Source organism: Glossina fuscipes, unplaced genomic scaffold (genome assembly GCF_014805625.2).
Source record: "Glossina fuscipes isolate IAEA_lab_2018 unplaced genomic scaffold, Yale_Gfus_2 112, whole genome shotgun sequence".
NCBI classification, from domain to species: Eukaryota; Metazoa; Arthropoda; class Insecta; order Diptera; family Glossinidae; genus Glossina; species Glossina fuscipes.
In genome coordinates, this window is record NW_023998455.1 from 3,347,765 (window position 1) to 3,364,225 (window position 16,461).

General features: G+C 33.4%; 1 protein-coding gene across 1 annotated transcript; it reads right to left on the reverse strand.

Moving 5' to 3' along the window:
• Nucleotides 1-7,938: 7,938 nt before the first annotated feature.
• On the reverse strand, nt 7,939-14,468 carry LOC119639261 (fasciclin-1-like). Its single transcript, XM_038036548.1, has 11 exons — nt 14,450-14,468; nt 14,286-14,294; nt 13,162-13,173; nt 13,012-13,014; nt 12,822-12,830; nt 10,753-10,761; nt 10,541-10,689; nt 9,520-9,607; nt 8,418-8,623; nt 8,157-8,319; nt 7,939-8,094 (listed from the first exon to the last, which is right to left on the reverse strand). The coding sequence occupies exons 7-11, from the start codon at nt 10,651-10,653 to the stop codon at nt 7,939-7,941; spliced, it is 726 nt and encodes a 241-aa protein (XP_037892476.1). The 5' UTR covers nt 10,654-10,689; nt 10,753-10,761; nt 12,822-12,830; nt 13,012-13,014; nt 13,162-13,173; nt 14,286-14,294; nt 14,450-14,468.
• Between the last annotated feature and the right edge of the window lie 1,993 nt (nt 14,469-16,461).

Consider the following 16,461-nt stretch of genomic DNA (forward strand, 5'->3'; position numbering starts at 1 on the left):
TGTTTTTACCATTTTTTTTTTTTTTTTTTTTTTGCATTTCCATCCTTTTTTATTTTGCTTTCATGCCGACTACATTTCCAGCCATAACTTTACGTTCCGTATATGGTCATAACTTTTAGTTTTCCCTCTTCAACGAAACTGAAGAAGAAGGTGGCTGCGACTTGACTAGCATAATAGAAAATGTGCATGTGTGTATATCTATAGATGCGTGCGTGAAATACAAAAAGATGACATAAATTCGTTTACTTTTCCCCTCTTCGTCTTTGTTTTGTTTATTGTAGCAAATTAAAGGAACTAAAAAAAAAATAAAAAAAAATTCCATTGTTTGCGAAAGTCTACCATTTTCTTATGCTTTTTATAGGGCTTTTTACCAAATTGTTGGGGAATTTTTTGTGTGTGTGTTTGTGTGCTGCTTATTTTATATTATCTCTCTTGGCTACCTTGAAGAGTTTTCTTGTTTTTTTTTTTGGTTTTTTGCTTAATATTGTCCATAACTGAGTTGAAAGTCATTGTCATATTTCAGAAAATTGTAATGGTATTTATAGCCCCCACCACTTGTAGTATAAGAAGCACATATTAAATTCATGCTCATTTGGACTCCGAGTCGATTCAAACTTGTCGGTCCATTTATCCACGCTGCTCTCTTAAGTTCAATCTTTGGATATGGTAAGTTTTCTATGGGTATGGTAAATTATCAAGATACTATGGTGAAATTTACTACGTTGACATGTTTTCACCCAAGAACGAAGGTGATCGCGTGGCATATAATGCCTTATTTCAAAAAGTCGTTATCCGGATATATTGTCGTGAGGTATATTTGACGCTCGGCAGGTGCTAATGATTTCTTTTATACCCATCATCGAAGGATGTGGGAGATGAAATGTCTGCAACAGCCAAAAGAAGGCTTCGGAGACCTCCGAAAAGTATGTTTTTTTTTCTTTCAATCGATTTAAGCATGTCTGTCGGTCCGCCTGTGCTTCATTTACTTGCGGCTCACTTTATTTTTTATTATACAATGTTACAAAGCTCACGTTACATAAATATTAATTGAATAACTCTCAAGTGTTATAAAATGCATATTCGCGTGTGATCTTGAAAGGTAACCATCAAGTCCAAGATCCTTCAAAGGCTAAAGCAATATCCGCTCTTGAATCGTCGACACTTATTTACTTTTCCATAATACTTTTACTTGCAATTCGATTCCGTTGGCAATCGGATCGGGGGACGGACGTTGGTGGTCAAATTGCCAAAAGCCTGGCAAATATATGATGCGTCTATTTGCGATGATAATAACATATCTACGATTCGATTTACGTTTGTGATACCGCCAAGTATTTCATTCCTGTTAAGTAAGCGACATTGGTGTAGATGGTGTTGATATAGGTTATGTTTCGCATCCCATCTTCCGCATAAAAAAATTTTACAAATTTGTTTTTGTTATTTTTTTCAGATGAGCGAAATGTGACGCATCACATTTTACAAAACACTAATTACGTTGTAAAATTGTAATGAAAAAAAATCGAGAATTCAATATGTAGAATTATTCTGACATGTCTAATAATTTGTTTCATTACTGCTTCCCTATATTCTTCTTCTACTTCGCCTTCTTCTTCTTCTCATGGAAGAGGAAAAAGTTTCCCTATATTTTCATTTGATTCGCATAATAATCAAGCATTGCACTATATGTATATATATTAGGTGCTTGCATGTATTTTAACCATTTTTTCATTTGAGCAACATTGGTACAATATAACGCGTAATATAAAAAGTCTCCGCGGTTTTTTTAGATTCTTTTGAGCTTCTTTTTGTTGCTTGCGTCAAAACACGTTACTGTACCAAATTTAATCAAAATATCCGAAAATCGCAACCTTTAGCTTGCATATAGGTATAGGTGGGCAGACATCACACGGCCAGATAGACTTAGGTCAATTCATATAATGATTCTGAATCGATCGGTACAATAAAAGGCGGGCCCATCTTAAGCCCTTCTGCGTCTTACATACGACCGCACCAAGTTAATATGCCTTATACCCAACTGGTGTAGGGTATAATAGTATTATATATCAAATCTAAACTGAACGTTACTAAGACCCGAACAAAGAACTCTTTGTTTGGGCATATTGGGCCTTTTTCACACATCTCGCTTGTTAATGTGCTGAATAAAAGAAAAAGAAGAAGAAGACAAAGTTTGTTTTTTAGAAATGTTTAGTGAACATGTTGCCGTTTCCTCTGGAATATTTCAAAGCTTTCAAAATTTCTATTTGATAATGTTTTTCATTACGAGACAAATTGCAATAATTACAATGAATTGCGTTGAAGATCCAACGGAACTGGAGAGTCCTACGAAATATCTCAAATACACCGTTTGGGGTAATAATGGCGATGATGTCTTCGTAGGCGTACTTTTAGCGAATAATGTCGTATTAGCACCTTTACTACAACAATTCGACAAAGCCAATATTGTGTATAAGGACATGTATGCGGTAGAGTTTATCGATAGAACGAATTCGTTGCCATACGCTAAAGCGCGATATGTAAGAAATTTCACTTTACTGAGGCTAATGAAAAATTTGAATATAACTCATGGACCAAAAAAGATAACAATGTTGCCCAAGACCGAATTCAGCAAAGATCGCGATTGCGTGGCAGTTAGTAGAGCGATTTTCAAGCCCGAAATTGTCGAAACAAAAGTGCTTGTCGCCAGCAAAGGGAAATGTGAAGAAAATATTTGCATTGAACTTAACTCGTGTAATACGAATCATTGTGACCACTTCTCATCTGGCGCGATTCTCGTATGCGATGGCATATTAACGGGAATTATATCTCCAACGAATGTCGGGGAATGCGATCGCTCGCAATCATTACCTGTTGCCGACATCTTTAAAGAAAGTCAACTAATTGAGTATCAATTGAATGAACTTTCCACCACAAATTTAATCAGTCGCTATGCAAAATATCTCGTTTATTTTGGTTGGAAAGTTGCCGGAGACTTTGCATACCAAGGTATGGGAATTATATTAACAAAAAATATGATATTAACTTATTACGCGCCCGACATGTCGAATCGACAGCAGCCATTTAAAAATATAAACGATGAGATACTTGAATACGGTTTCATCGTGTACGGCGTTAAGCATTTCTCCTGGGATCCATCTAAAAATATAACATGGAATAAAGCAAGAAATTATGCAAAAGTCCCCGACAATAAACTCGATACTACGAAAATCCAATTAGCGATAATTAAGTTGGATCAAAATTTACGCTTTGATAAGGGGAGCGTAGGCAAAATGCGTTTGCACAATCATAATGCAATTGAACATCTTCAAGCCGGTGCTACGTGTATTGTCCCAGTTTACGAGAGAACTAACGGTTGCCCTATACGGGATAAGGAATACGAGATAGTCGATAAAAGGTCTTGTAGCGTTTTATTGCACTTGAAGCATCGAAACAAAAGTTACGTTTGCATTAAAGAGGATTGCGATAAACTAACTGCCGGCGCTCCACTTATTTGCGGGGGACTGTTAACTGGTATAGTGGGCGCGAAAAAGCCATGTGACATCAACACACCGCGTATGTGCACTTTAGTCGCGAACTACACTCGATGGATTCATCTTGCCGCGATACAGTTATCGACTTCAAACAAAATGTCATCGCATATACATTTATCTTTAATTATCTTCTCTTGTATGTACACATGTGCTACACGTGGTTTATAAAGCGGTGTGAAAATATTTCAAATATGGCGGTCTGTTCCTTGAACAGAGGGCTGTACGACATATTTATTTTATTCTATTAATTCAGAAAATGAATTTGAATTGATTCGCCCAAGTTGCAAAATTAATATATGCTGCACATATAAGCTGTACATCCTTTAGACTTCCAACTAAAATATTATCCGCAAGAACTACGAATTGTTCCTGTAAAAAATATTTCTCAATCCCTTCAGAACTATGAAAGGCTAAATAAATGTATAATTATCACCATGTTTGAAAAAAGTCGTTTTAAGAAAGCAACGAGCTGATGAAACATCTGTTTTTGTAAATCACTGTTTGATAATATTTAACAAAAAAAAAGAAGACATATCAAGGCTTTTATATTTCGTTATTTATTAAAAAAACAAGGAGTTTAGCTTTAACTTACCTTTAAAGTTTATATTAAATAATGCAGGATTATCATAATTAAATAAGAAGAATAAGAATGTATGGAAAATGTGCACAGAGTTGCTTGTAATAAATAAGGAAAATAATCAAAAAGTGGCAACGCATTCGTCATTGGCTCTGCAAAAAAGGCAAAGCAGTCGTGAAGTTCGCTGTTAAATGGCAAAGCAGTCTAAAGTTCGCTGTTAAATTGCAAGCATAACAATCTGTTAAAGCAATGTAAAGAGTAAAAAAACAAATTTAAAAAGCTTTGTTCAATTGGCAAATCTGCCTTAACAGATTTTTTTACTTATAAAGCTGCCTTAACAGATTTTTTCACGTAAAAAGCTGGCGGCTTTGTAAATTAAACGATCTGGCAATTTAAGTTGTTAGTTGGGCATTCAACCATTTAAAAGAGCTGCAATTTCTGGCAATTTTTTTATTTATTATAGGCAACTCTGTGCTTTTACTTTTAACAAGGAATTTCTCGAGGGCTTTGTTTAATTTGATAATAAAAATTATGCCGGTCTTATTTTAGGCTAACTTGTAAAATTATTATTATTATTATTATAAATTTTGCCAAAGAATAAATTCCTTTGTTTAAAAATAATGGCGGTCTAACTTTAGGCTAACTTGTAAAATTAAATAAGTTTAGTTCGCGTATTTTCCAAAACACTTGCATGTATCGTGCAACTTTATAAAATAAGCGTATACATTTGTTTTGCATGTATCGTGCCACCAAGGCACGGCACTCCCTTTGAAAACGTTTTTAGCAATATTCAGTTCATCTTCACTCTCGATATTATCAGTCGGCTTGTTCATGGCACCGTTCGTATTATTTGCATCTGAATTATTATTGTCACTCCTTTCAAACCTCAAGAGACGAATTATTGAAAAAAATATTTTAATGGAAAGTAAGACGCACCCAAAATTCGGGGCCATTTTTTTCTATGTAAAAAGGTGCATCTTATAGGATTATACACTGGCAAGCATTTCCATACGCATCAAAAAAAAATTATACTGCACTTGAGATTTGAAGTCACTCAGGCGGATAACTTGTATAATTAAATAAGTTTAGTTCGCGTATTTTCCAAAACACTAAACACTAAACATCTAAACATCTAGAGGTGATGATAGAAGAGCAAAAGCGATCAAGTCAAGGAAGAAGAGTTGGAAGCAATCAGGAAACCATTAAAAAGAATAACAATTTCTTTTATATATATATATATATATATATATTTATACATATTAATAAAGTATTTCAAATGTATAACAAAGCTATTATGTAAATAAAGCTATTTATATTTAAATATAAATTATATAAATTAATATACTGCGACAGAAAATGCCAGTGTGAAAAAGTGTTTGTTGCTATAAGCTCCAACTAGACGATGGTGGTAATATATGTTTATATTTAAAATTAATTAATTAATTGCAAGCAACTCTGTGCACATTCTTTTTGTTTACTTTTGGTGTAAAAAAAAAGGCCGGTTAACTGTTTGCTTGTCAAAAGCCGCACGACAAACAACGAAGGAGAGTTTTTCTTAAGAACTTTTTGTAATAATACAAGTAATTATTATATATTACACTTAAAAAAATAGACAACATTAACAAAGTGAAATTTTTGTGAATCTGCTAATTAAATCAAATTAAAGCAAAAATAATCAAAAATTTATATTAATACTATAAAATATTATTTGTTAATTGTGATTTTGTTACTTTACTAATAAAGTAAAGTGTACGGTTATAAGGTGTACTCCACCGCCTAAATGATCTAGCAAACATCCCGCAATGGCGAGTTCATCAATTTTAATTTTTGGTTGGGTCGTGTCATCATTTATACATAGCGCCAGAGATATGATCAATAATCTAATATTCCGTGTTATTTGCATGGTTAAAAAAAAGTTTAGATGTAGGGAAAGCTGAAGCGATGAATACGCTGGATAAGGCTACGCATTATGTAGGCTCGAGGGATAGTATAGTTCTCTTATTAAATGATGTGAGTTTAAAAAAAGATAAATAAATACAATCTACTGTCGTCCTTTACGCTACAATTTCAATTTGCGGCAGAAGATGATGGTCAAGTGTGTGCAATCGTAGAAGTGAAAGGAGGAAGATAACTAAACTAGTAAGAAGGGAAGATGAAACATAGCATGTACCACACTTTCGTCCTCATACGAAGTAACCTAATCTAATTTCATTATTTGTAAGATAGGAATGTGTAAATTTTTAAAAGCCCCTAGGCGGTGTGTTGTAAGCTCTTATAGATCCTATAGCTAGCTCTTGACTGGAAAATTCGCCGAAATTATATATATATATAATTTTTTATTTTATTTTAATATTTTAGAAATGTACAATGAATTGGTTTTAGATTTCATTTCTTGCAAGATGCAAGATAATCAAATTAAGGAAAAAAATTTCATTAAGGGTAATATTATTAAAAGCATATTATTAAAATGATGATCAAACAAAGCGGCACATGAGATCGTTCGGACAAAGTCGCTTCTGTCCATCAATGGATCATCGATTACATGTATATAGCCGTTAGTACATTCAACATCAGGGCGATACACTAGAATACGTTTGGCACGCCACAAAAGATAATAATCTAAAAAAAAAAATTAAGAATATTACTAGTCGGATAAGGCCGACCCTAAACCACATTGTCTAATTACAATTCTCATTTTTATTATAGAATACAAAAATCATATCTTGTCTCTTTAATATAAAGGCATTTGTAGTACATAATGCAGTACATGATTAATCCTTACACAGGGCATAATCCAGAAAATAGGCGCAAGCGCAGATGGTCCAAATTTTGTAGATTTCATTTTTGTATGAAATTGTTATAATATTATGGGTCAATTTCCATCACATATTAAAACTTCGACTTTTCTGCTCTACAACGGATCAATTTTTGTGAAACTTCTTACTAAGGTATGACCCAAAAAATAAGCCGAGATAGTCCAAACTTGGTATAGTTAATTTTCATCATGAAGCATTGAAAACTGTACCTTTTTGTCTTATGTCAGATTTCATTATATGAGAGGTGGTTCCAAAATAGTCCAAGCCGTTCCAAAGTTTTCAGACCAATGCCGAAATACTATAACTTAGCCATTTTTGCCCAGAAATTGTGAAAATTGCATTTTTTTTTTTCATATAATGACTTTTCAGAATAGGGCGTTATATGGGATCTGAATGACGTTCAGTGGCGTTCGTCCTTGGGCGAAAACACGTCCCTATACCAAACTTCATAGAAATATCTAATAAATTGCGACCTGTAGCTTAAGTGCAAGTTTACATGGATAGACGTTAGACGGACAGACAAACCGGCTTAGATCAATTCAGATTATGATTCTGAATCGTTCGATATAATAAAAGGTGGGGCTCTATTAGGCCCTTCTGCGTGTTACATACACCCGCGTTAACTTAATATATCCTCCACCATAAGTGGTGTAGGGCAAAAGAGAAATTAATAAAAAATATACAAACAAGTCTCTTTTTACACTCTGTAGATATACACGTTAGAAAAACGTGCAAAAAAAGAAATCATGTAAAAGCAAACCGTGTTATTTCAAAATGCTGCAAAAAGGATGCATGTAAAAAAAGAGTTTCGTGTACTAAAGAAATTGTCAACGACATCTTGCATCTTATATTAAAAGTACTTTACTCACCAACACGTGCAATGGTACCATCTGGAAGCCTTGCTTCATTTTTTCGTAAATATTTCAAAATGAATATAAAAATAATAGAGATTAGCGTCGTCTTATACAAATTTGAAATGATTTTATCAGCATTTATGTTATGGTTCATACTTACCTTTAATATCCTCTTCGACTTTAAAGGTTAAAGAGCCCTTTAAAGCCGGCAATTTTTCTGTTTTATTCCAATCCGCCAATTCTTTAATACTATATTTTTTATCGCTAACGATCAAATGACGTTCTAATAGAAAATGGGTCTAGAAAAAAAAAAAAAACATTCGAAAATGAAATAATTAAATTTAAAGAATGAAAATCGTACATGCAAGGCAAACTCCGGTAAATATAATTTCTTAACAACTTCAGGGAATACTACTTCTGCTGCGTTCCAAGCAGCATTACTGGGCACAAAGTACGTAAAATTACGATCTGCGGCGCCTAATTGATCGTTGAAAAGTGACATCACTCCCAATGCGTTACTATTGCTATAGAACAGAAATTGCAAAATTTGAGATCAATATAGTTGGTATGTATATATATATATATATACGAGTGTATAGCTATATATAATATATCAAAGTACTGTAATGTCTTATCCGTTTTCATTATGAAGACCACTGTAGAATCAGCTATGCCCAAAATTTTATCAATTTTATGAAATAGAACTTGAGCGCTTATGTCGGTCGTTATAATGCTTGCATTTACACTGCGTCCTTGCACGGTAATCGATCGTCCCGATTTCTCAAAATACAATCGAGTCTGGGGAGAAAGTGTTGGAAATTGCGCAGTCTACGAAGAATCAATTTAATATAAAAAACAAGTAAGAAAATTATATTCGATTATGACCAAATCTTTTGCACCCATCACCGTTATCCCCACGTTATCTCAGAAGAAAAGGCAAAGAAAATTAAAAGCATCAAATTTTCATGCATATGGGTTGGAGGCGACCGATTTTTCCTATTTCAAGTCTTTGTCGCGTAAACGTGTGGGCGTAACTCACTTCCAAATTAATTTACAAATTTTTAGGTGATATATTCAAGATAGGCTCTAAAAGGACAATATTTACCACAGGGCAGGCTAAGAATTTATATGGGGTTTATAAAGCTTGCTTTTGCAATTTATAAAGGTATTGAATAAAAAACGAAATCCTCATACCGCACCCTACAATATTAGGTAGTCAATTTTTTTCATTTTTCATAGTACAGGTACTACTACTACAGGACGCTACGCCGACAGAATATGCGTTCAAAGCTTTGTACATTTTTCTTCTATAGTTTATGAGCAGGGAAAAAAAAACAAGTTTTATTCTTTTTGAGGTATTCTCAGTTGACATGGTACCGTGGGGTGTGTCGTTCGACGGAGTTCGCTTGTCTTCCAAGACAACCCTGCATGCAAGAACTTCCAATGTCGATAGCTTTTTCAGAAGTTACACAGACGGACAGATGGACATTCTCTCTCTCTCTCTCTCTCTCTCTCTCTCTCTCGCTCTCTCGATCTCTCTCTATCTCTCTCTCGCTCTCTTACTCTCTCACTCTCTTACTCTCTCGCTCTCTCTCTTACTCTCTCTCATGATGCGTCCTTCTGGGCGTTGCAAACGTTTTGATAAAATTCGGTGATGGGTATAAAAAATTTCTTCGGGAATGTAATTATACCAAAGGAACAAAAATAGAAAAGAAAAAACGTACCTTGCTTTCAATTGCATCAACAATTGTATCTCTTGTAACACGGCCCCTCAGTATGTGCATTTTAAGAACGTCCAATTTGTCTGCCTCTCTAGTGAAGTTAAAAATATTGAAATTTATTTTAAACAAAAAAAAAAAGCCGTGAAAAGAAATTCACATGAGCACATATTTTCATTACTCTTAAAATTTATAGGCATACCTCGTGTAATAACGTACTTGTCAAATATCTACCTTCCGATATAATAAATCAAGTATGTGTATGTTCCCCTCCAGAGAATGTTTACAGTGAACATCACTTTTCTCTTGTCTGTCCGTGTTTTAATGCTATTAAATATGGTTCAGAGATCGATCCACTTTTCCGAGTACTCCGCGTATAACGCCGAAATACTGTTATTCGGCCACTTCCGCCGAGAAATTGAAATTTGCAAAATTTTTCCATATAACGACTTTTCAGAATAGAGCGTTGTATGGAGAGTGGCCAAAACAGACTGATCCGAACCATTTTCAGTAGCGCTGGTCCTCGGGTCAAACCACGACACTATACTTTCATCAACCTCCTCAAACGATCTGTAGCTTGAACACAAATTTACATGGACAGACATCAGACGGACAGACAGGCTTAGATCAATTCAGATTATGATTCTGAATCGATCGGTATAATAGAAGGTCTATCTTAACCCCTTCTGCGCACTAACTCAATATTACCTGTAACACAAGTCGGGTAGGGTATAATAAGTTTATAAAATTTTGATCGCTTCATTTGCGTGTGTATGTGTTCTCTTTGTATGCTTACCTTCGCTAATGTTGTATAATAATTTTGTAGTCTATGTTACGCACGCGTATGTTCTGTTGTCTTAATCCTCATGCACATAAATTGATATACACTCATCTATACCTATATATTTACATGGTGTAGAGTGTAATTATATCCAAACTTATTTGTACATTTAAACTTCTATAATTTCTATATATATGTACACAGTTATACATATATCTACATAAACAAATATATATCTTTACTTACTCTAGATTATTAAATTCAGACGCGTCCCAGTTTTCTTCTTCAGGTACCATTAGAGTGTAGTCATTGGAATTTATGACTTTAGTGAAAAAGTCCACATCCACGTCATACATCATGTTACCAAATTTCCGCAAGCCTTCGTCCCTAATTTCCTAATGTAAAATAGAAAAATCTATGTAAGCTTGTTAGTTGAGTTAATACGAGAAAATACTTACCTCAGGGCTCTATTATAATTCATCCGCAGAGATATTTCGATTCGTAGTTTCGTTTGTAAGTTTGTTGCATGCATATTAAGGAAATATAAAAGTTGATTTTTTTTTTTTTCGTTGATTTTATTATTGCATATTAATCAGAAAATAAATTAATTTACAATAGATTTTTTATATACAAACAAACGAGAGAAAAACCCAATTTAAATTTTTAGTGTATTTTTCTTCTCCATTGATTCTTCAAATCCTCACATGAAATGATATATACATTTATATAGTTTATATATATAGTTTAAGTACCGTAGCATAAGGGCTACACAAGACTGCTGAGGAAAGTAAAGCAAACTCACAAACCAGATACTCGGACCAGGGTTAGTTTAACACTGGTGAAGTCTGGATATTTCGCTATTAAAGCAATTAAAGGTAAGAGTGAACAGTTTTCATGATCGGTCGCCAAATGATTGTATTGATGTAATACTTGTAGGACGCAAGGTGTCCGTACAGGACAAATGCTCGTGAGAGTAATAATCTATAAGGTTACTGACAAAATAGTTCCTGTTAAGCGATTAAACAAATTAAGTGATAGGTAAGCTCGTTTGGCAACTCAAGGCCAGGAAATCTAAATTTCCTTGAAAGAAGTTCTGGAGCTCGCTCTCCCGAGAGGTTCTTTATAAAATATATTTGATAAAGACACAATTAGTTTTTCTTTGTTTTCATTTAAACGAAAACTTTTCACTTTTGTGCGTGTGAGAAGTTTGCAGTAAATATGCTCTCCTCCACCGCGTGATACGATTTAAAAAAGCCCAACCCAAATGAAGACGATAAATACAACAAAAAAACAACTTGAAAAGTAATCACGCGTCAGCAAACTTTTTTTTCAATCGCTTGCAATAAATGCAAAGAGGCAGAAATTCGGTAGATGGAGAAATCGCATGAGATAAATGATAAATGAACATGATAGATAATGAAAGTTAAAATTTTATCCGAATGATACATAAGCGAATATCATTTTCGAGAATGATAAAAAATGTAATCCTTTAACTTTTAAGAGCCTCGCATTATACGTATATATATATATATATATATATGTAGTATATATAAGGTGCTCGTAAATAAATAACGCTAAAAAAAGAGTGAGTTTATGATGTGTTAGAGATAATAAAAAAATACATTCATAGATGACTGGAAAGCAATAGAAAAAAAATTCGAATTTATCGACGATAACTTCTCGTTAAGAAAGTTATATTCGGCGGCACCGAATCTCGCATACCCACCAAGTTCTTTTATTTGACACTCGTTATCGCTGGTATTATCAAGAAAGATTAATTAATCGATCACGTTGCGATGTCTACCATAATCATTTTAGAGTTAATTCACTTTTATTTTAGGCAGATAATATATCTTCATTTGAGGTGTGGTGTGATGATAAATAAGCATAAATTCTTGAGAAAGTGAGAAAATTGAATCAACTGTAACTTCCTGTGGGCATGACCGAACTTTTTTATTTTTTGACGTTAAGGGTAGAGTACTTCGTGAAGTATAAGTCGAAAATTTCAGTCTTCTCCTTATTTATAATTTGCGAATAATGTGTAAGCATACAGAAATTTTTGTTAGAAAAAACTGAGTTGCGTTCAGTTCACGCTCCCCTGCCCGCTTCTGCTCTGACCAATTTTGATGCATTTTGAATACCAACCTGCGTGCAAAAATCCCCAATGCTTTCACCAACTTTGAACTTGATTGATATCTTCATTTTTGCGGTCGAGAGTGTGCCAACAACAAACACGTACGGACAGACAGACATGGCTAAATCAACTCAGAATTTCGCGCTGATCAAGAATGTATATACTTTACAATGTCCCTGAAACTTTCTTTTGGATGAAAAAAAGAAAAACAATACGAGTATAACCCCATCTTACAGTGGTGGGTATAAAAAAGCACTAAATTTCTTTATAAATCTTTTAGTAAATTTTTCTCCTTGTCTTTTTGACCTAGCGGCAGTTTATACCTACGTACGTCGATAATTGATAATGGCAAAGGAAATGAATTTTTTATATTATAATTTTTATCATACTTACATTGTATCTCTTATATTTTTTATAAAATTATCATGACATCATGTAGCCGCCGCACATTCGTCGTTCATTAAACGAACCCCAATTTTCATCATGTGATAAATTTATGAATAAGTGTAAAATGATTTAAAATACAAAAATACATATTGAATGGGAAGAGAGTAATTTTTTTAATGCAATCAGTCCTACTTACAGTCTGTGTTTGTTTCGATTCCGATTTTGAGATTCAAAGCAAATTCGAGTTTTTATCGGGAATCCATCGGGAGCGAGAGCGTAGTAAATAAAAATGCATATCATATTGTTTTCTTTACATAGATGTAAGGTTCTAGTGTTTGATACTAACCAGTTTTGGCGGCTGTTACCGATTTTCATTAAGGCGTTGCAGCATTAAATAAATTTATTAAGAAGAGATATATTTAAATAAAAAAATAATTCATAACAATTATATATAAGTATTATTAAGTAAATAATTTCTACAAGATAATGGAATGAAACGATATATATGATGAATTTTTAGCAACTTTCTAATATGTAAATGGTTTGACGATGATTGCATGTATTTCACGAATACGGGGGGGGTGGACATTCTCTTTAGAAAAACGAAAACGCGCAAAACAATACATAGGACATAGGGTAAATACGAAGAGATATTACACTACTTCAAACAATTATACCTAAATCTTTTTTTTACACGATAGATAAAAACAGTATATGAAAAGATATATTGAACAACTTTAGAAAATCTTGTAAGTCTAAAAAAGTCGAATAGAAATTCTTTCCGAAAAAACCGTGTAAAATAAATAAAATGAAGTCTGCATTACGACACAAACAAGTTTAAAATTTATATGCAGTGAAAATTCAATGTATAAGAGTACAATATACAAAAACGGAAATTGAAAAAATCATTTTCACAACACATTTGTCACGGACTGAACAAACAAAAAACAGTTATTAACGCGATGATCAATAATCATAAAATTTGGTTACTTTCTTTAGGACATGTGTGGGCATAAACAGACTGTCTTCTCTTCCGATCACGGTATTCCTCCATAAAATTAAAAAAATATGTTTGTGGAATTCTTGATACAACAAAAAATTCGTGTAAAGAATGTATTTATTCTTATTGATGAATCGTGTTATTTCAAAATTGGATTAAAAAAAGGACTCAAATTGCAAAAATATGTTCTAAAATACCATTATTATCGCAAATGAGCACGGACGGACGAACGGATACCAAATGAGGGAATCCAAAGACGTCGTACGACAAATATATATGTTATGATCCGTCCGTCGGATCTTTGGATTTTCTCATTTACTTTCCATCCGTGCGTCCGTGCGTCCGTCCGTCCTTGTCGAATTTGCTCATTTGCCATAGCAAAACAAGAAATGTCTTTGATAAATCTCTTATATATTTCGGTGAGTGTTTGTTTGTGTAACTACTACTAATCATCTCCTCATGACACTTACCTCGGGGCCCTTAAAGATGAATTTTTCGATTTCAATATTATATAATAGAATGCCAATTATCGTATGAGTAGTACACGTTCGCATCAAATATTATACAAAAAATTAGTAAGAAATTTTATATTAAATCGTTGCCTTTCATTGATATGACCATTGATTTTACAAACCTCCTCCTCAGAGTCCTTCCAGTATTATTTCAAATTTTTTTTAAATTCACACGACCCCGTATAGTAGCATATACATTAGCATACACACACATTCCATGGCGTTTACAATTTTAATACAAGATTCGAGTTCGTAGGCATGTAGAATGATGAATGGTTTTATATATAAATCGCATCGCTCAGTGCATTTTGTGTTTTCATTGCAATTTTATTTACACCACAATTATTGTTCGTCGAAGACATATCGAAGTTCGTAAAAGTTATGAAAGCATTATAGTGGGGGAATATATTAACAGCGCCCATTTTGCATTATTGTCAGAGTTGCACGCATTCCAGCGTTGTATTATAGGTATTCGTGAAGTGTTAAGTGAAATGAAAAGAGAAAATTCATATCATGAAAATTTCATAAAACGTATTATCATGCCGATACTAACCCCACGGTCCTGATAAACCTTGATTGATTTCAATTTTATTTTCACGATCGCCCCATGTATTCATAAGTATAATGAATAAACATTCATATTCATAATATTTTTATTTGTACCGCACGTTGTTTACGCATGGATCGGAGCAGTGTTATGCAAATAGTTATATGAGTACATAAATGATTTAAATTTGTAGTTGATGACACTAACCTTATCCCACTAATGGATAAAGTGAGATGTACACATGGATTCGTAAAATGCATACAAACGTTCATAATATATGCAATATGCATATGCGGAGATATTAATCGTAATGCAAATTATATTCAAACGGACGCAGGCACATTCAAATTAGTGAAGAAGTGTTTTACAATTGTATGAATTATTGTTTAGTCGACGACCCCATACATATGTAAATTATTCATAATATCGATCACCCATTAGGATTATGAAGAGAGAACATAATTATGATTGGTGAGAGCAGTTATTGTATCGGCGAGCACAGGAATCGATTTTATAAATATTCCACCATTATGTTTACGCACACCCGCACACATCGTTTCATCGAAGAAACGTAAATTTCATTCATTCATTGTATTATTTGCGCAGCATAGGAAAAAGAGAGAGAGAGAGAGAGAGAGGGAGGGAGGATAGAGAAATGCATTTGAATGATTTTAATGCTACTCACCCCCAACTCGACGGCCTAACGGTGATGATGCGAAACATTGCATGCATTATTGGATTACAAATTTTTATGCAGATGTCAATTGGAGCAGCAAATGTACATTGAGATGATCGTAGAAATAATAAATAATAATAAGTATTTTATAAATTTCAGTTTAAATTAGATATGCTCCTCTTACTTGGTCCTATAATGCATTTTCATTTTTTATTTTATGCAATTGCATAAGCAGGTTGATTTTCATTTTAATTTGATTTAATTGCCGGTATTCGTTGCACAGATCGTAACCGATACAAACATTTATTCATTCCATATACGCGGGATTGAACGATGATAGAAGCCCACCAAAGCCGCATTTAAAAAAAAAGGAAATAAACGAAGAAATTCATTAGATGAACATTCGTCATTTCCAGTAACTATTGCACTTACATACTAAGATATGATTTCATTCCATTTAATTATACCACAAAGGCACATATTCGTCCAGCCAAATATTCCATTCATTGGTATATGTAAATAGTAATTGCAAGAATTTTGTATCAAATTTCAGCAAGAGATGTGATGGTAGGCCCAAAGAGAAATTAAATGTAGAAATTCATTAGATGAATATATTTCATCATTTCCAGTAACTATTGCACTTACATACTAAAATATGAATTTGAATTTCATTTCATTTAATTATAGCACATAAGTACATATTCGTCCAGCCAAATATTCCATTCATTGATATACGTAAATAGTAATTGTAAGAATTATGTATAACATTTCAGCAAGAGATGTGATGGTAGGCACAAAGAGAAATTAAAAGTAGAAATTCGTTAGATGAATAAATATATTTCATCAATACGAGTAACTAATGCACTTACATCCTAGTATATGCATTTTAAATTTCATTTGTATACCGTACA